We start from the raw sequence: 20861 nt of genomic DNA on the forward strand, positions 1-20861 counted from the left end.
TAGAAGAACTGCCTCCCAAACCACTTCGAGCTTATTAAATTATTTTCTTATGTTTCCTTTGTGCAATTTTCATGAAAACAATATAATTTCTTTTCTTCCTTTGTTGCGCGCGCTATCTTTCAACATTTTCAATGATATTTACATTTACATACTGAACACTAAGCTCCATTGCTTCCAGGAGGGGGGATTTGGATTAAAAAATTTAAATACAAATTTTGTAAAATATAAGGTCGTAAAGTATACAATCCAATAAAAAGTCGTATTTATAATAAGCCAAATTGATTCTTCAATCGGATTAAAATGTTGTTTCAGTGTTAAAAGGCATTGCAAGCTGTTAATATCAAAAAGAATATCAAAATCGAGGAACATGATTTAAGAGTACGGTATATTTTTAAAATGAAAAGGTATTTTTTTATATACTTTATCGATAGTTCCGCTGAAAACTTGGGCTGGGAAAACATCGCTAGGGGCCACCGTCAATGGTGAAATAGTGTAGGTATAACTAAGATAGCTTTTTTTACACAATAACAAAGCCAGAAACAAACATCTGCGAAATTTGCAACATTCTCGACAATGCGGAACACGAAATCTTAGCCTCCCAACGACATGCATCGTTTCAAGGAACTTAAGGAGTTATTGCTCACAAAATAGCTTATTTTTATTTAGAGAATTGGCCAAATTTATTAATGAGGAAAATTTGGAGTGTTGAATCGAAACACACTGGATTAATTCAGGTTGGGTTAACTCGCCGCCATCGAAAGTCATCTTGAGGAGCAACCTTCTGTTGTTACTACTTTATGGGGCAGCCTTCTGTTGCCTTTGTACTTACACATCAATCCATGAAATAACATCGCACTACATTATATAATTGTTAAACTCTTACACACGACCACACTTTCTAACATCATATTGTTTAAATTATAAAAACATTTCCAATGCAACACCGAAGATACCCTTTTTAAGAAAATATCGACATCCCCATCATCGAACTGAAGTACCTGGTCAATGCGGATTTATCGTCGTGCAACCACCCCATCCAATTCTCTGTAGCGATTAAATACCAAAAAATAAAATCAAATCAAATCAAATAACATAAAATCAAACTATAATTAAACATAACTCGCCAACACCTACAGTTAAAGCCAAATAAAAAGAACCCAGCAAGTGGCTAGTCTAGTTAAGCAAATAGTACGGAATCTCTACGTGTTTTTATTTCATTCCTGTACCTGAGTGTGCGTGCGTGTGTGTGTTTGTGTGTCTGCTTGCGTGCTTGGATGCGATGCGTGTGTATGACTGTGTGGGAGAAGAGCATAGCAGACCGCTTGTTTTGTTTTGACTAAAAACCCAGTTTTGTTTGTGCATTGAAATGGCTGTCAAAATGGAGGAGAGTTTCTAAATTTTGGTTGTTCTTTTGACGCGTATTGTATTGGATTCCATTCCCCCCGGAAGCATCAGCCAGTGGCAAAACTTAGCGCTCCAAGCCACCATGTATACAAAAACAAGAAACGACGACGAAAACGAAACGCGCAATAAATAAAGGGAAAGCAAACGCGCAGATAAAGAAATGAAAGAGAGTCAATAAAGTAGTTTCCATTTGAGTTGAGAATCAAACATGACTGAGAGCCAAGAAAACGAAAAATATTAAATTTGTGGTGCATTTCAAATTTGTTTGTTGAAGAAATACTGACAGCTACAGTTACATTTGCAAAATTATTGAGTAATAGCGGCGACGAGACCACACCGCACAAGGGAAGCGGCAGAGGCGGCGCGTGTGTGCAAAGAGGCGGGACAATTGTCACTGGAAAGGTGCAAAAAGTTGAGCCACAGGAAACTCACATGCAGGTGAACAGCCCCGGACCAGGAACCCGGAATCTCATCTAGCTGCTTCGTCTCTTTTCGTCCAATTTCCGTGTATTCGCCCACGCCATTGAAAAGCTTGCTCTCTAACTGTAACGCTGCATTTCCCTGGTTTTAAACGCGTCAGTTTGCATATGTGCATATGTGTGTGGTGTGTCTATTGTATGCCTGTGTGTGTGTGCTTGCACTTTGCGCGCGCTTGCAAAAGTCCTTTCTTGTTTGCATTTAATTTTTATTTTAGACCCCAACCAACCACCACACCCACCCTCTCCCCTATCGAGTCTATCTTTGTTTACTAATACAAAATAATAATTCAAACCAATTTATTAATATTTTGCAGAGACGCTTATCATCAGGCGGTTATTATGAAAGGTTATGATTTGTTTCCAACTATCCTAAAAAAACAACAAAAATACGTACTTACAAAAAAAAATTCCATTTGTGTTGCTAAGCGAGGTTTTGTCTCCTCTCCTAACATGAGCGAGCCCTAACTTCCTTCAAAGAGAGCTGAGCTTGCACCGCAGCCCGTGAATATTCAACGCTTCTCTAACTGTTCTCCTCTCCTGCTCTATCTCGTCCATCTCTCACAGGCAACCATTATAAGATGTCTCGTAACAAAGACAAATACGACAGCGCCAATCGAAGGCAGCAGATCTTTCTCTCCCAAGAGGACATTGCCGCTGGCAAAAAGACAAACTGGAGCGGCCTCGAAATAACTGGTGAGTGATTGCACCCCACCCGAAATAACTGTTGATTTCTCTTTCCCATCCACTCATGGCTCTCATAATTACCGTTTCGTACAGGCTGCGTGCGGAACATCAGCCCCTCGCTGTGGGAGTTCGAGCATTTGACCGCCCTCTACCTGAACGACAACCAGCTGCTGCGCCTCCCCGCCGACGTGGGCATGCTGACCAGCCTCCGCACCCTGGATCTCTCCAGCAATAAGCTGCGAAGCCTGCCCGCCGAGCTGGGCGAGTTAATACAGCTGAGGTGGGTTGCGCTGCCCGTTACGACGCAGCATGCATGTCACATGGAATGGAAACCACATCTTTCACTCACAATTGTGGACTCCTTTTTAGGGAACTGCTGCTGAACAACAACTTTCTGCGCGTGCTGCCGTACGAGATTGGCAAGCTCTTCCATCTGGTCATACTCGGCCTGATGGGCAATCCGCTGCAAAAGGAGTTTATGAACATCTACAACGAGCCGAATGGCACGTCCAAACTGCTCACCTACATGCTGGACAACTTGTCATGTGAGTGTCTACGTCTCGTTTTTGTTTTGTGTTTTGTTTTTGAGTATGAGTATGCTGTGCCGCTCCTGTTCATGGAGCGGATCTGTGTGCGTGTGTGATTGTGTGGGGGTAAAAAGGAAAGCACATAAGCATGGCAAAAAAAAAGGCTTCCGAAAAGAGAAAGTTTTCTCTGTGCCAGCAAGGGTATTTTGACTTTGTGGGGAGATTTGATTTTGTACGGATGATTTCTTTTCATATTTAATTATTTATACTATGATCGGGATTCCTCTGTCTTTTGTGTACATTATTGATTGATGGAACCTAGGTCAATACATGTTGAATTTTTTGGTGTGGTTAACAGCTTAGTCTAAGACATGGCTTGTTAACGATTTTCGTAATTTGTACGTGTACCAGGATCAGTCAAGTAACCAGTTAGGCAGCAGCTGTAATTAAAGTTCAAACTCATGGTTTCTCATTAATGCCCAAAAACATAATGCACAGCCAACAATTATAAGTTGGTTTTTTGTTTTAATTGAATGCAACAATTACAACAATTGGCAGCGGCTGCGAACAAAAAAAGAACTGCACGACCTCGACATGCAAAAAGCCGCGCTCTGGACGTTGGCCCCAAGAGCAGCGTGCAGCTTCCATCGTGCATGATCAAGCCGGCAGGCAATGTTTGTGGATCGCAATTGTGGAACCCAAGAGAATCAAAAGCGGCAGAGCGCTCGAGAGAGCCAATTCGAGAGCGCGCTCCAACTGGGTATAACGGCTTTTACTGTTAACCCATGTGGGGGCCGGCGCGCACAAGCTTGAATTGAATTTTCAGCTGACTTCAGTCTGCCGCACGCCAGGCTACGAAGCGGTCGCTCTCTGCTCTTGCTATTGGCCACACATAGAAACCCGTTCGCGACCGTCGCACCCGATTCGTCTCGAGCTCCGTACCCTTACCCGTGTTTCGGTTGGCAGCCGCGCATGCGCAAAGTGTTTCGTAATTGACAGCCAGCGAACAGCAGCAGCAGCGGCTTGTCCCAGTTTCCAGTTCGCTTTTCATTTCGTTGTAGACAGATTTTTGTAGATTTTTTCGGTAATGCCCACGGGCTGCGCAAATGCATCATTGAGTGTTGGGGGCATAGTATATTGAAAGCGGCCAAGTGATGTGCAATCGACTACGTACCAAGACCAGACGACAAGCAACAGAGGACGCCACCACTCACAGAGATCAGGAGCAAGGAGAGCGGCAGGATTATGAGATCGCATGTGGCCGTCTATCGCGCGCCAGACAACGGGAATATCCACGCTGGACCCTTTGCTAGATATCATCAGTCTCAGCACTTGCATTGGGCCTCAACGCAGCCGGTTCCTCCACCCACTTCAGCCGCTGCCGCTGCCGCCGCCGCCTGCTACAATCAGCTCCAGCGTCAGCGCCTGCATCATGGACCACACGTTCCCTGGACACCTGCTCATGCCCAGGGGCAGACTCCACTAGCTCCGTCCCCACAGGCAGCCAGCTATGGCATTGGGTTGTCCCTACCGCCTGTGGTTAATCAGCAGCGCATCAACGAGTGCGCCGGAATCCCACTAATCTCGAACGCCTCCAGCCACCTGTCCCCGGGTCAACGTCAGCGTCTGCTAAGGAAGACAGCTCCAAAGACGCCACCATGGCCACCGACGGGTGTGCACTCCATGTCCCAGCTGGCGGCCCACACCCAGGGTATGCCACTCCTCCAGCAGAACGGCAAGCAGCATCTGCCACAGCATCACCAGGCGCAGCCGCACCATCATCCACCGTCGTGGAGTGCCTACCAGCCGATGACCCAAGCCAGCCAGAACTACAAGCTGGCGGATAAATCCCGAGCCCTACGCTACCAGAACTCTGCTCCGCCCATGCTCCAAAGCCAGGAAAAACAAACGCTGACCGGTACTGCTACTGGCTGCCAGGATGCCACACCGCCGCCGGAGAGCTGCCTGCCTCGGATCATTAAGCCGCGCAAGCGCCGCAAAAAGGATCGGAAGCCCGGAAACGGGGTACTGCTCAAAATGGAAACGGATCTGCAGATGAAGTCGTCCGTCCAGGGAGAGGATCATCCATACCATCATCTGCTGCCTCTGGCCGGAGGTGGTGGACTCTTGCAGCACGATCACACGCACGGCGTTTGCTTCTGCCGGGACTGCGATCCGCTGCGATCCCTGTGGGACTACCAGACACAAACACTGCGTCGATCGCTCTCCGATGCCTCCTCCAGCGAGCCGGGCGATGGCAGCCGAGAGTCCTCCTCCTCCACCTCGTCTACGCACTCGTCGGACAGCTCCTGCGATAGCTCCATCTGCTCCCAGAGTCTGCCGCCGACCAGCAACTGTGCGCCCACTGGGCAGGAGGAGACCGTCGAGGAGTTTGCACCCATAACCGGGGACAGCAGTCGGGCGGACATTGTGGGCGTCATTGGATCGCAGCGGAGCCACCAAGTGGGTCATGCCCATGAGGGCGTCATCGCGACGCCCTCACAGTGCAGCCTCAGCGATGACTCGGGCTATGGCGACATCTTAAGTGGGATTAACATAGCCAACGATCTCTTTGGCAACATTGGCTTCAAAGGCAGGGCCTCATCGGAGTCATCTTACTCGTCCGCCTGCGCCGCCCAGGCGGAGACGCTGCTTGACGAGAGCATCAGCGAGATATCGAGGAAGCTCATTGAGACGTGCAGCAGCGGTGCATCGTCGTCATCGTCGTCGTCGTCGTCAGGCGGAGATCGACACGGTTCGGCTTTGGGGTCGGGAGCCAGCGACAGTGGCTTGGATAGTGCTGGCAGCTACAGTCGCGACTCTGGCCTCGTCTTTAGCTTTGAGCATTTGAATCTAAATCTGAATCTGACGGATGCGACGCCCACATCTTTGGATTTTCTTGTGGATTGCAACAACAATAGCAGCAGCATAAGCAGCAGCGACAGAAACGACAGAAAGAGCAACAATGGCATCAGCATGGGCAGCGACAAGGGAGGAGCAACCTCACAGCAATTTTATAACAATTGCTTTGGCCTGTTGTGGCAGCAGCAACAGCAGCAGTATCAGGGTGGAGGTAGAGGTGGTGGTGGAGGCGGACACGATGACAGCCAAGTGGCAGCTGCCAAACCAAACCAAAACCAAAACCAAGACCGAGACAACCGCCGCGACACACCCACAAGCAGGCGACTGATACTGGGAACGTTGCACGGCAAATTGAAGCCAGCATTTTCCACCATCTCGTGACAACGACAATGAAAAACTAATCAAAAATCCAAAGCGACAATCCCCCTGGAATATTATAACTGGAGGAAGGGAGGAGTCGTCGCGTCACCGGCGTGCCCTTAAAAGGCAAGCGTTCGAAAGTCGTACATTTGGAGCGCCCCAGATGGATTGATTCGCGCAGACGCAGCTGTTTTGGGGGCTGACGATGCGTGGGCGCAATCGGGAGAAAATGTATATTCAAGAAATTTCCAATTTCCACCTAAACATCAATTGCATAACCAACGATAACCATCCAACGAGAAAGAGGAAAGAAAGAAGAAAAGCCATTAAATTTGTTGAAGGCATACAAACATATGTGAAGATGATCATCATCACGATCATCACGATCATCAGGCGACGATAAAGAAAGCAAAAACAAAAGGCCAACAAGTTTTACAAATACTCCAAGCCCCGATGGAAATTGTACGAAACGGAACAGAAAGACAGGCGGCCGACGCCGCCGGGACTTGGGAGACTGGATGGGAAACCTTGTACATACATTCATACAACACTTTAGCTTGAAAACTTTCACTTTCACTGCCGATGCGATGCGACTATGCGGCGTTTCGTATTTTTAAGACAGTGTTTCTTTTTCTTTTTGCCAAAGACCACCACAAAATGATGACGGGGTAGCGGATTCGTGTAGCGGGTGTTGCGGGTGGAGGGGAAACAACGTGAGAGAAATAAAGAGAGAGACTTGGGTGCGCGAGAGAGACGCTTATGCAGATTTTGTGGAGCAAAAAGAAGAAGAAACTTTGTAGAAATCGAATAGAGAGCATAAATGATACATCAAAATACGACTAACCAGATCTACCGAGTATATTTAACTGTATCTGTAACAGATCCACTACATCTAACCATACTTAGAGATACATTTTCTGTAGATGTATCTTCTTTACCATATTTATACCTATCTACTTTTAATTGTTGTTATTTGTGCATTAACGTTAAGCCCCTGAGTTTTGCATAGTTTTGTACGGGTTGTTTTTTTATGGGTTACTTTTATCAGTTAGCTGTTGGACATTATAGAGCTTAAGCCAACGTTCCTACATAATAATATTGTGTTTTCCAGCGACTCTTTGGGTTCTATTTAATCATAACTTTAGGATTTAATCGTGCCGAAGCGCTACTACGTGAACTTTTCTTAGTTTTGTAAGACCTTAAGTTATCCTTAGACACAAAAAGAAGGATCTCTGTGAGGGTTATAGGAGTTTATTGATTAGTAAAATAATTATTTCGAAATATTCGGGCACTTGTTGTCCTCTAATTTGAATGGAAAGTACATATAAAGTGGTATTAGGGTTTTTAATCGACGATTTCAGTGTCTTGTGTAGCTGCCGAGTGGGGATTGGGGTTTTGCTTTTATTCAAAGTAATTTCAGTAATCTATTTTCCTTCGTTTAGTTAGGGGTTTCCTTTAGTTCTATAAAAATTATATAACAATTTTATGCTTACAACTTAATTCAAGTTTTCATTTGACTATAAAGCTTAAATGAAAAGCACTCGGTACGAAATTGAAAACAATTAGCTATCAATTCATTAATATCGTCACATCTTCAAATTAAGATTTATAATTCTTTAAAATGTATACAATTTGATGTGTTGTAGCCCAAAGATCTCCCGCCGTGGCAGTGGAGATCTGGTGCAACAATTAATTCCGATTGTAAAGATCGCCAAAGCATAAAATCTAAATCTGAAAATCGAGAGCAGCCCTAGTTACCTGCTTTGTTTGTTGGCGAGTAAAAGTTTTCGCCTGCTATTTTTTTTTTTTTTCTTTCTTTTTAATTAAAAGAAACTCACGAACGCGGGCGCACCAAGCGCAAGCGCACTGAAATTGCTTGGAAGTTTTCCGCTCTACTCGATGCTGAAGCTGACTTTAGACTCCGGCTTGGAGTCTTCGTCTCAGCTTCAGCATCAGCATCAGCAACAGAGCTGTTGGAAAATGTCACAGATTTTCCATTGGCAAGTTCCGGCAGCACAGGCAGACAGGCAGGACAGACAGAGACTCGTGTTACCATTCCCCAGATAGAAATTATCACTCAAAGCTAATTTATTTAATTATTATTTTCACTAGTTTGTATTGTATTGTATTGTATTATCTCGTATTGTAGTGTTTGTTTGTACGTAAGCATCGTTTTTGCACAAATAACAATGTAGTTTACACAATACTCTCCCCCTCTATAATAACCACAACATTTGTAGCCCCCACCTCATACAGAAACAAATTGAAACTTTATTTATTTTGATTAAGAACGAACTCGAGAACTCAATAAAAAGTGTAAACAGAAAAGTGTCAAACAAAAAAGAACTTGATTGCTGTTTTGATAGCCTCGAAAAATTCGTTGGAAAGAAAAGAAAACCCCAAAAACTTCATCTTCTAATGAGGCACGTACGAGAGATGGGAAAACAAACAGAACCGTAGGCCTACACACACACACACCATTTTCGGAGCGAAATGCACTTGAAAATGAACTTTCCCAACACATTAGCTCTTGTTGACTGAAGACTTTTCTCATTGCACAGAGACAGATCTCCAGTGGCGGAGGCAGCTGGAATCCCAGTATGGATGGACGGATACTTAGATGAATTGGTTGTTGCGGCCCAGGGTCCCACCTTTCACCTTTTTGCGAAAAAGATTAACCGCTGCAATAACCGTAACTGGCAAATTAATTTTTAAGCATTTTGTGCCCGTCATTAGGCTAATTAATGTCTCCATTTTAGGATTGTATCTATCTCGTCATCCAGCTTGTTCTCTTCTGTTCTGTATTCTGTCGGTTGTCTATTCTTTTAAATGTTGTTAAAGACGCCTATTTCCCATTTGCAACTATCATCAGGGCTTTCACAACGAGGTCTGAACCTCCAGAGGTCCGGACCCGGACCGGACCGGGCCGGACCAGACCAGACCGTCGAGCGTTGAGTGGGTCAGTGGATAATTGGGTCATTTGCAACACTGTTTGCGCCATCAGTTTCAGTCAGCATCGGGTACGGTACGAGCCACTGAGTGGCAGTGGCAGTGGCGGCAGCACCGGTGGCTAATGTGTTTTGGCTACGTCAATAAATGCGTCGCGTTGCTGTTGTTCTTCTCTCCAACGAAGCGGGACCAGGCCAGGCCAAGCCATCCCTCTCTCTCCCTCTTGGCAGACCATCCACCATGCTGCTCGGCTTCGCTCTCTCCCTCCTTCTGGCCACTCAAAATTTAATTGTTTTTTCTCACCTTCCCTAACCGGGCAGGGGGGTATGCGCGGTTTGTCGTTCTGTGTGCAATAAACCGAAAAAGAGGCAACCAATTAGTTTCTTTCAGTTGGGACATGATTTAAGAAACTTCTAGATCTTGGTTCAGATTTCAGAGCATTGAATAAAGAAAGAATCTGTGACATTTAACCCTATAATGCTTGCGTGTTTCTTCCAATGCCAAAAAGTTGCAATCTGCATGCGATAAGTAAATAAGTAAAAGCATTAAGCCTGTTTCGTAAGTTTTGTTGTCGTTTCACATAACTTAATTGATTCTTACCATGTGGTTTGCTTTCCATTGTTTGTTGATGCAATAACGAGACTGCTGTATTGCCTGTACAGAAAAGGTAGTTAAAATGTATCATCAGTCACTTAGCGACTAAAGGTCAAGTCCTTAAAATAATACAATTACATATATTGCTCCTTGTAGCATGCATAGCTTCTGGAAAGCGTATTCCAATCGTCACATGGCTTTCCACTCGAACATTGTTCTTGCCTGTTGCTTCTTCTAATGACATTTTTCACTGTCTTGCAATTTTTGGTTGTTGCTTTTTCATACTTCCTCTTGTGTGCCCCTCCCATGTCGTTCTGCCACTTTTCCATTAAGTTGACTTTTCTTTTGGATGGGAAATTAGCATTTCGCCATGAAATTGAAAGTTTCAGTTTCCAATTAACTTGGCCAGTTCAGTGGGCCAGACGGCAAAAAAAGTTCCTCATCACGGCGGCATGGCATAGCATGGCTTGGGCAATGGGGGATTGCTCAAGTTCCACTCCAAACAAACTTCCTCCTCCTCTGTTCGTAAGAAAGAGAGAGAGAGAAGCAACAAACACAATGAAAAAATATGCTGTTAATCCGAATAAAGGCCAAATGTCTACGAAAAAGGTTACGCAAAATGTCAAACAGTTAAGAATCCCAACTCCTAACGGCCACAAATGTCATTATTACATTTATTTTCCCCCATTTTTAATGTCGTCTGCGAACGCTCGCTCGTTGCTTGGCTCCCCCAGTCAGTCGTTCATGTGGTTTACTCGTGGTGATTCTTATATGTAAGTAGTTCTGCTTGGTATTATTTCAGTTCTTAGACAATGTTCTGTTGGTTTCTTTGTCTGTCAAAGCAGAGTTTGATCGCTCACTCATTCCCGCTCTCTTTTGCACAGAAGACGGATGGTAGGAAGGGCTTGGGTTCCACACAGCTTAATGTGGATTATATGTGTGTAATTGGATTCTATTAAAGTATATTGGTATGTGTGCAAGTACTGTACTTATTGTGTGTGTGTGGAAATGCGGTTGAGAAATTTTGAAGATTTGAAAGACATTTACAAGTACAAAACATAAGGGTGTAGAAATATGGACAAAACCCTGAATGATCACACCTTTTTGGCTGCATTTTTCCAGTCAACTTTTCAAGTTCTAAGCTTCAAAAGACACTGCACTTTTCAGCCTTCCAGCATAACCGTGTTATTTAAGAGTTTCATAATCAAAAGCTAATTAGGTTGTCCATTTCTTTAGAAGATTATTTAACCAGATTAGGTCACAAGCTAAGATTGCAATCAGTGGATGGGAGAGGGGGATGGTCATTAGAACAACTAATAACCGATTGAGAGCCCATCAACGCATCTGACCACTCATCCATCTCATTGTCATTACTGCAGCAAACCGCAAAAGATCTTTCTTGAAGATCTCGCAATGCTGCAGCATCAAATGATGAAATCATTCGAGGCCTAATGTCGCGCCTCTGACGTAAACCCCCATTTGACAGTAGAAAGAAGAAAAACATAAAAAGAGAAAGATGCACACAGTCAAAGGGCCGGGCCGGCTGTGCGGGGCCGGATCCCCACCTGACCGGAGATCGTGGACCGGAGCTACTATGAATGATGTTGCTGGTTGATGGTTGGATGGACTCTCTATAGAGACACTCTTGGTGTTAACTCTTTCTGCCATTTGTGGCTGCTGCTGGCTGCTATTGTTGTAACATATTCTTTTGCTTTTTTGTGCGCTCGCTCACGAAATGAGCACAACATGAATTAATTTTTTATGCTTTTAATACCCTTTAATTGTAGGGTTATACTATGTCCATTAATGGTTGTGGTTTCCTTACCCTAAAGATTTTACACCCTTGAGATCATACAGAATGTGTGTACTGCTGTGTACTTTATTTATACTTATGGATGTATCTGGAGAATATTCTTTAACGTGTAGCGAGGGTATACTTGTAGTCGAAACCCTAGGGTATTCTACCTAATTTTTTGTGGCCTGTTGCGTCTCTCTGTCTATCTCTTTCTGTTGCTGTTGCCATCGTCTGTACAAATTTTGCCCCCCTAGTATGTAGGTTTACGAGCATCACTTGGCCTGGCCCGTCGTCTGGGCTTTATTATTATTGCTGCTGCTTCTGCCGCTGCTGCTGTTTGATGACGATGTTTTTCAGCGCTCATTGCATGCACTGCCACTGCCTCCGACTGCTGCGTGTTGCTGTTATTGTTGTAACTGTTACCTAATCGTTTAATTGGCTTAAGTTTGTAGAGTTTTTTTTCCAGCGCTTCGTTCCCCCTCGTGCTTTTATTGCTCGTTTTTTGGCTTTTATTTAATTTAATTTTTATGACAACTTTGTGCTTTGTAATGCATTTTAAACGCATCGCGGCATCATCGATTCCCACATTGTTAGCCGATTTAGTGGAGCATGTTAAAAAACCAAAAGGGAAGAGGAAATGGATACACATACAAACATACACACTGGGGAGATCATCAAACAGCAGTGTACCCTGTATTTAATGGCCAACTTGCGTTTGTTTTTTATATGACCATTTCGCTTTCGTTTATCCCGGAAAAGGCAGAAATCAGAGCTCAGTCCAACGTATGCATAAACAAAGTACATGTGAGCCTGATGAAACACATTGATGCTCTCGAAAAGGATTGCATTGAGTTGGTTAAGGGATTGAATTTGAGCACCCTGTCCAATATACCCTTTGAGCTCCATTTCTGTGTCTTCCTGGGTATGGGTAGCAAAGAGTTGAAATAGTTTATTTATACGCGTACACTCGAAACCGGTATTTATAACTGCAATTGGGTGAGAAAGAAGCGACGTGACAGAAGCAGACACCATCAAATGATGATGATGATATTAGTGCCAAAAATTATAATAGTAACGCGCAACAACTACAACAGCGGGAGCAGCATACACAAAAGAAAAAACAGCTGTTCATTTGGGGCCATCACGTACCCAAACCATCGCACCACCGCCGTGCCCCCTCCCTCTGTTGGCTTTTGTGAATGTTAACGGTTATTTCGGTTACGAAATGTAAACTTTTTTTCTCTTCTGTTTTTTTGTTGGACGAGAGTAGTATTTTGTGCTTGGTCATGACAAAGCTTTTTCCGTTTCTCGTTTTAGTTTTTTTGGAGTCTCTTTTTTCGAGCGATTCGCATAATTGGCCCATATTTCGTATAAATATGCAACAGCAATCGGAAATGTCTTCTGCCTCGTCTCGCGTCCCCGCCTTTTTTGTTTGTTATTGTTTTAAATGCGGAAGTGAAGCTTACAGTCAGCCAGCCAGCCAGCCAGCCAGCCTGTTTTCATTTCATTTGGTTTCTTTTCGTTTTCATTTCATTATATTGCAGCCCGTACCCTTAAAAGCTGTGGGTATTATAATATTTACCTGCTGTTTGCCATGCAAAAAAGTACGCCATAAGTTTGATTGAATTATGTTGATGATCTTTCTGATAAATAAAATATAAAATGGTGGTCAATTAGGCGGAAAGATAATAAATGGATTGCAGGAAGATATTTACAAGAAATAAGATTTTAACTGTAAGAGTATCTAAAGCTTCGACCGCTGTAGATAGCCTGACTTTGTTGCTTGGTTTTTTGGTATGGGGGCTTATCAAGGTTGTTGTTGCGTAAAAGGAAGTGCAAATGGTTAGAAAGTTTTATGGGTAGACGGAAAGATGGTAAGATGGAATGACAGGCCAGGGAATGGGCTACTGCGTGTGGTGTGTGTGTGTCTGCCCCTTCGATGGCTCCGCTACAGGCTGTGTCAATGTCAGCGGCGCCTCCCTCTGCCCATCTCTGTCTCCAGGCAGCAGGCATCAGGCCGCTTTCCAACTGCGGGAGAGAAAGTGCGAGTCCGTCGAGCGAGTGCGCTCGCGCAAAAGTTTCAAAAGTGGATCAGCGAAAGAAAAATAAACGTAACCAGGCGGCGTGCAACAGCAGCAGCAGCAGCAGCATTGTTGGAAGATCGCGTGAGCAACGCTGCCTCCTACGAAGATGCTGCTGCATTGGGTGGAAAGAAAGCCCCCATACCCAACCTCCCATTCGCTCTGTGCATAATCATTGTGTGTGCGCGCGCACATTTCCAATTGATTTTCCATGTGACGCAGCACAATTGGTGTTTCAGTTGCAGTCTTTTGAATATGGCGCTCACGGATCAGTCACGATCGTCCAAAGACCCAAAGAGTCTCCACCAGCCAGCGGGCAACAGGCAAGAGGCAACAGCCACAGCCATTGCCACTGCAATGCTGTCCAACTGGTTTCCCACACGCATACGATACGTGTGTTTGCCGAGTGTGTGGAGTGGAGTGGAGTATGGAGTGCCTGAAGTGCACCTTAAATTGTGTTTCATTATTATGATTTTAATGCCAGATTGTCTTAAGTGGAAGCATCGAATCGACAGTTCAGTTCACAGCCGTACAGTCGTACTTCTGTAACTGGAACTAGAGACTTGAAGATACAGATAGTTGTAAGAATTACTCATTGTTTTTCAGTGAAATGACAACATGCTCAACCTCCCGATAGAAACTTTTATATAAAAAAAGCACGGAACACTCTACCAAGGTGGCAATCTAATGATATGATATGTTTGCCGGGCATAAAACCATTATATAACACTTGAAATTGTGTTTAATTGTTGGGGAAGTTTCATGTTGAGGAAGTTATCTGTTTGAGTTATGGGGAAATGTAAAGGCCATTACAAATACAAAATAATGTATCCCCGGTATTGCTGTTATTATTTTGCTTCCAAATAAATTGAAGAAAAGTGTGCCCACCCTTGATCTGTAGGTTCCACTGTATGTAAACCCCCAACTGAAGCCAAGAGTAGCCGGAGAACGCCATTGAACATTGGCAGTCATTTGCTGGGAGCCCGTCGTCGCCTTCGATGTCGATGCCGATGTCGATCTCGATGCCGCATTGGGAAAGAAAAAACTGGTGCAAATGAAACAAGTTATCTAATTGCAGTGCTTCGAAGTGTGGCAAGTGGCGAGTTGACTTTTGTTTTCTATTCGGAGCAGGCCTCCAATCTGCTGTTGCTACTCCTCCATCTCCACCACCTCCTTCTCCGATGTGGCTGCAACATGTTGTGCATACGAAATTGCTTGGCTAACCCAACACCACACAGACAGACAGATACAAATACAGATACAGACACTCTCGAGACTGGTGTGTGGAACAGGCTCTTGCCGCATTGGCCTCTTGGCGTTTTTAATCGCACCAAATTTCAATTTGAATTTCACTTTCTTTTTCGATACGCTCACTTGGGTTTTTGCCTTTCGAACTTTTGTCTTTCTTGTGTTCGTTTCTGTTTCTTAAGTTTTGTGGCTTTTGTGTATTTCATTTCTTTTTGTTTTCGAATGCAGAGCCAAAGCAACGACCATGAAAAATTATGTGAGATAGAAAGGGCTTTCTTGAGAAGCAGCAGGGAGAAGGCACTTCCAAACACGACATGGCGTGACATCAGGCTCTCTCGGCAACGAACCGCATATTGAACCATTATTTGAGAAGCTCCACTTCGTTTGAGTCTGAATCCTACTCCACTCCTCTAATCTCTGTAACCGTGTCAAGAGAGAGTAAATATAATTGATACGCGACCATTAGGCAATAAATAATATCGATTGGGGTCGCACAAAAGAGCGGTCAAAGGATGCCAAAGAGTCATACTTCCATTCTAACTAAATCAAACAGGAGGTTAATAGCACGAAAGGGTAAAAGCCACAGATTAAGATCAAGAAATATAGAGAAAGGTCTTCCGACAGAATAGAATAAGATACAAAAGAGAAAAGTGCCTAGCAAGCACGGTGGGAAAGAAGGAAATGTTTGATCTGATTGCAGTTAAAGATCTATCCGATATATGCATACAAATTCTCTTAAAAATCTCCAATATCTTAATATTCGTTTGCAGTCTTGAGGAGTCTAATTGTTATAAATACATTTAAAAAATAAACGATTAAAATGTTTGTTTTGCGGCGGATCTTTCAGTCATAGTTTGTTGGGTTTCTATAAGATTTTCATCTTTATTAAAGAGTGATTAGTTAAATACTCTACTTAGGTAATCCGACTCTATTTAATATTTCTACTACACGGAACTGATACATTGAATGTCGTCTTTTGTCTATAAAACATATGTCTGTCTCTCAGTGGATACTTTAACTTTCCTCAAATTTGTAATATTGTTCATGGCACGCTTGGCTGGATGAGCAAATTTGTTTTAAAATTTCGTCCGAAAGTGTTTCAGTCCCCTCTCTTTGTGCTGCCTGCGCTGCTTTCCATATGTGTCGCGTATGTGTATGTGTGTGTGTTTCGTGTCGTGTCATGTGGGGCAATCAGTCATAAATTTGGTGAAATTATTTACCCATTCATCCCCCACCCACACCTGTTGGGCGCCGTTTAGGTGCCATCTCTAGGCTCGAAGCGAATGCGCGGGCGCACGCGTCAAGTAAAAGTTCCATAATTTACCATACCCCCCGCCTGCACACACCATATACCTTACTAATATATCCACCACTCACTCTTTTCCAATCCCAACAAAAATAACAACAACAACAGGAACTTTAGTGGCACTGGGGGGATACTCGGGTTTGTGCATCACAAAATAGTTGGCATTGAGATTTGAGTTCTCAAAGTGTGTGATTGTGATTCTCGAATATTCTGTCGATAAATCAAAAATCAGTTTCCGCTTGCAATCCAACCAAACAGTGAACACACACATACAATCAAGACTCCAAAACAACACTCACCTCCACAGAGGATAGAGAAGAGGGACACCATTACCGCTGCTTCTCTCCTCGGAAATATCCTGTTTTTCTATTCGCATTTTTTCGGGTGACGCATTTGCGTGTGCTGCGTAGTTTCTGTTGTGTTTTGTTTGCAATTTCAATTTCCATTTAAAATTATATTTAAATTAAATAACGTTTTTGCATTATTAGTGTTGCAATTAAAATGCCATCAAAATTATGTTAATGTAGTCATTAAAGGGACGACAGCCAACAAGAAACCTGAAAACAAAACAAACCCGAGAACCCCAAACAGTAAATAAATGCTGAAAACAGCAAGCGGCAACACACACAATATTATAAACAAACAAAAAAATCACAAAATTTATTAAAAAGTGAAAGTTTTTAGTCGTTGGTTGCTGTAGTTGTGCACAAACAAAATTATCCGAGAGGGAAAAAGAAATGCAAAAACAATCATCGACTCTTGGAAACAAACCAAAAACAACAACAGCTAAAGCAGCAGTAGCCGCGGCAGCAACAGAAGCAGCGCAGCAACAAGCGCCAGCCAGCCAGGTCGTGAGAGGAAGAGTCCAAGAGAGTTTGTGCAAAGCAGCAGAGGCCAGGTCGTGAGAGGAGCCCAGAGAGTGCAAGCAGCCGAGTCGCGCGGGAGAGAGGGCCCGCGGTTAGCAACTGAGCGAACGCGTTCCACACATAACGGAGCCCAACTGGTCTGGTCATAATAGAATCCCCAAACAGCAGCAGCAGCAAGCAACAGTAACGACAACAAAAAAAAAGCAATATTTCTGCGACGAACCCCTCTTTTGAAAATGCTGTAAGAAGGAATAGACGCCACGGATAATAACAGAAGAAATGGGGGCGGTGTGGCGCGAAGATCTTTCGCGCCCCCGCAACCACGCCAGGTCCTCTACCATCCGATGGCCCAGGCATCCCATGTTACCGCCAATTGGAGAAATCCAGGTAACACCTGTAAGTGCACTCTCTCTCTCGGTCACTCTCTCGCTCACCTTGTATAAATATGCAAAAAGGCCAAAGTGAAGCAAAGGCGGAAGCAATTTGATTGCTTGTGCATGTCACTTTCACCGTTTGTAATCTCAAAGTGTGTGGTGCGGTGTGTGTGTGTATGGGGGGAGAAAAGAATGAAGATCAAGGTAGATCAATACAAGGTGAGGCATTCCTAGAAGACGCCCGGCAGTTAGGCAACTCGTGAGAGCGCTAATAAGTCACCTGTGGGAATGTCTCACCTGCTGTTACTGCACCCTGCTTGAAGTGGGTCATCCAGGGAGAGGTGTAGGCGTAGCTGCATGTACTTGTATGCAAGTATGTGTGCGTGCGGGATGCATGGCATACATTCAAATGAATGTATGCTTGGGTGTTAATTTCCTAATCGAACGACTCTCTTTGCATATCACTCACCAACTAACAATACATTCATCTCTGTCTCTTTACAGTTACCGTGAATCCACCACCCCAGAGGCCATGGCTGCCCCTGGCCAAGCCGAACAAAACGCGTCCAGCCTGTAAGTGTTGTAGTCCTAAGCCTTTGCAGCAAATATACAGGTATTTAGTATGACCTAGATATATTTGTATATATAATTGCCTGGATCTTCCAATTGGCGGTTGTTGGGGACCAGAAACCTTTGCTAACCATGGATCAGCCTCAACCATTTAATACAGATTTATGGACTTATTTACAATATATTAATTGAGTTTTTTCCTCTTTCTGTTTCCAGGCATTTTTACGGTCATGTGCTACAATGTGCTCTGCGATAAATATGCGACACGGCAAATGTACGGCTACTGCCCATCGTGGGCCCTGTGCTGGGAATACAGGAAAAAGTCAATCATCGACGAGATACGTCACTATTCGGCGGACATCATAAGCCTGCAGGAGATCGAAACGGAGCAGTTCTATCACTTCTTTCTGCCAGAGCTCAAGAACGATGGCTACGAGGGCATATTCTCGCCCAAGTCGCGTGCCAAGACAATGTCCGAGGTGGAGCGGAAATATGTCGATGGGTGTGCAATCTTCTTCAGGGCCTCAAAGTGAGTATTGGCTATATAGAATGGAAGGATGATTTTAGAAGATGCTAATGTATGATTCACCTTGCAGATTCACCTTGATCAAAGAGCACTTGATCGAATTTAATCAGCTGGCGATGGCCAATGCCGAGGGATCGGACAACATGCTGAACCGTGTGATGCCCAAGGACAACATTGGTCTGGCCGCTTTGCTTAAGGTGAAGGAGAATGCCTGGGAGCCGATGTCCGAGGTGACACAGATCTCACAGCCGCTGCTCGTGTGCACGGCGCACATCCACTGGGATCCGGAATTCTGCGATGTCAAGCTCATCCAGACGATGATGCTTAGCAACGAGTTGAAGACGATAATTGACGAGGCCTCGCACAGCTTCAGGCCGGGACACAAGAACGACTCAAACAGCGTTCAGCTGCTGCTCTGCGGTGACTTTAATTCGCTACCCGACTCCGGAGTGGTTGAGTACTTGGGCAAGGGAAAAGTCTCCATGGACCATCTGGACTTTAAGGACATGGGCTACAAGTCGTGCCTGCAGCGCCTGCTCTCGAACGACACCAACGAGTTCACGCATTCCTTCAAACTGGCCTCCGCTTACAGCGAAGACATAATGCCGCACACCAACTACACGTTCGATTTCAAGGGCATCATCGACTACATATTCTACACGAAAACGGGCATGGTGCCGTTGGGTCTGCTCGGACCGGTCTCAAATGATTGGCTGCGCGAGAACAAGGTGGTCGGATGTCCCCATCCTCACATACCCTCCGATCATTTTCCGCTGCTCGTTGAACTGGAGTTGATGCACACGGCCAGCCAGGCGCCTCCCAATGGGCTGATCAACCGACGGTAGCAATAGAATAGACGCGGCAGACCCACCACAACCACCATGATGACAACGACAACTACACGGACAGCAGCCACAATCGGAGGAGGAGCAAGTGTGAGCAGTGGTAGTGGTGTTGGTGGTGGTGGTGGTGTCGCCGGCGTCGCCATCAACAGCAACAGCAGCAGCAGTAGCGGTGGGGTAAATAATATCCACGGCAGCAGTTACAGGGGACGCAGCAACAGTGGTAGTGGCAGTGGAAGCGGCAGTCACAGCCACAGCCATCGCATGGTGACACAGAGAAAAATCAATCCTGTAGCAGGAGCAGCAGCAGCAGCAGCGGCACCACCAACAACAGACAAGCAGCCACCACCACCGCCATGAAGAGAGTTATCCAATCCACGACCACATGCCGCACACACACAGACAAACAACTGACGTGGCGCTCTGTCCGCATCGAAGATTCAGTTTTAGTTATGTATGTTATAAAGATTTGATCCCTCAACCACACCCCATACCCAACCACCCAACCGATCATCCTCAAAAAATCCCAATAAGTTATAAGTTGACGACGTTGTTGAGGCATCGCTCCTTTGTGCGCTGGTTCGCAAAGCGCGTTACCAATGCAAAACAAAAAACAAAATTATGATCGTAGCTTTTAAATGGAGGAAATTAACTTACTTGCAGATCTGTCCCTCGCCCTCACTTCACATTTGTTTGGTTTATCCTCACACACAAACACACACCACACACACACACTCAACACATGTTTTCCCCATCGAATAAACTATAATTAAAGATACGATCGATCTATGTACATTGTTTAGTTCTTGTAACAACCGAAAAACGAACGTAAATGTAAGCCAAATGTTTCATTTAACAGTCGTAGATCGTAAGAGAGTCAGAGAAAGAGAGATCAAGAGAGAGATGAGAAAATAGCAAAAAGAAAACCTAAACTATAAGTAAAAGGTAACGAAATAAACCTAAAATATTGTAAAAAATTAAACAAGATGGGAAAAATATGCCGAATTAATTGATGAACAAAAATGGTTTTAACCAAACAGAAGAATAATCAAAATGGGGGAAAGTGGACATTGTAAACCCAACTATATAGAGATACTCGGTACAAGATATGCAAATTTATGTGTATAGATATATAGCCAGCCCACAAACCAATCAAACCCTCAATGTGTATTGAATGTAGAAACAAAACAGCAAAGCAAGACCCGAACCCTAACCCGTGCAACCTCTACCTTTTCGTGGTGTTGTCTGCTTAAACGTCCACATATTGTAGACCTAAAGAGCTGCGCTGACTACTTTTAAGTAGATACATGTACATACAATACTATATCCGTTAATGCATAAGTGTCGTGTGTGGTATGGGATAAATGTCTAGCAATAGAATCAGTCGACAAAGC

The 20861-nt window shown here is 44.4% G+C and overlaps 2 protein-coding genes across 5 annotated transcripts; both read left to right on the forward strand.

Annotated features, from left to right (window-relative positions):
- The first annotated feature begins 1040 nt into the window (after positions 1-1040).
- On the forward strand, positions 1041-20079 carry LOC117899568 (CCR4-NOT transcription complex subunit 6-like). Of its 4 annotated transcripts, none has more exons than XM_034809678.1 (8): positions 1041-1188; positions 2198-2229; positions 2448-2576; positions 2661-2847; positions 2937-3112; positions 18034-18102; positions 18316-18628; positions 18696-20079. In XM_034809678.1, the coding sequence occupies exons 2-8, from the start codon at positions 2223-2225 to the stop codon at positions 19468-19470; spliced, it is 1656 nt and encodes a 551-aa protein (XP_034665569.1). In that variant the 5' UTR covers positions 1041-1188; positions 2198-2222; the 3' UTR covers positions 19471-20079. The 4 variants fall into 4 exon arrangements, with proteins under 4 accessions (XP_034665569.1, XP_034665570.1, XP_034665572.1 ...); XM_034809681.1 differs by lacking the exon at positions 1041-1188 and adding an exon at positions 1732-1842; XM_034809679.1 differs by lacking the exon at positions 2198-2229 and having other exon boundaries at positions 1072-1188.
- LOC117899566 lies at positions 3119-17348 on the forward strand. Its single transcript, XM_034809675.1, has 2 exons — positions 3119-6153; positions 17078-17348. The coding sequence occupies exons 1-2, from the start codon at positions 4340-4342 to the stop codon at positions 17088-17090; spliced, it is 1827 nt and encodes a 608-aa protein (XP_034665566.1). The 5' UTR covers positions 3119-4339; the 3' UTR covers positions 17091-17348.
- Positions 20080-20861: the final 782 nt, after the last annotated feature.

The sequence above is a fragment of the Drosophila subobscura genome, chromosome O (genome assembly GCF_008121235.1).
Source record: "Drosophila subobscura isolate 14011-0131.10 chromosome O, UCBerk_Dsub_1.0, whole genome shotgun sequence".
In the NCBI taxonomy this organism is placed as follows: Eukaryota; Metazoa; Arthropoda; class Insecta; order Diptera; family Drosophilidae; genus Drosophila; species Drosophila subobscura.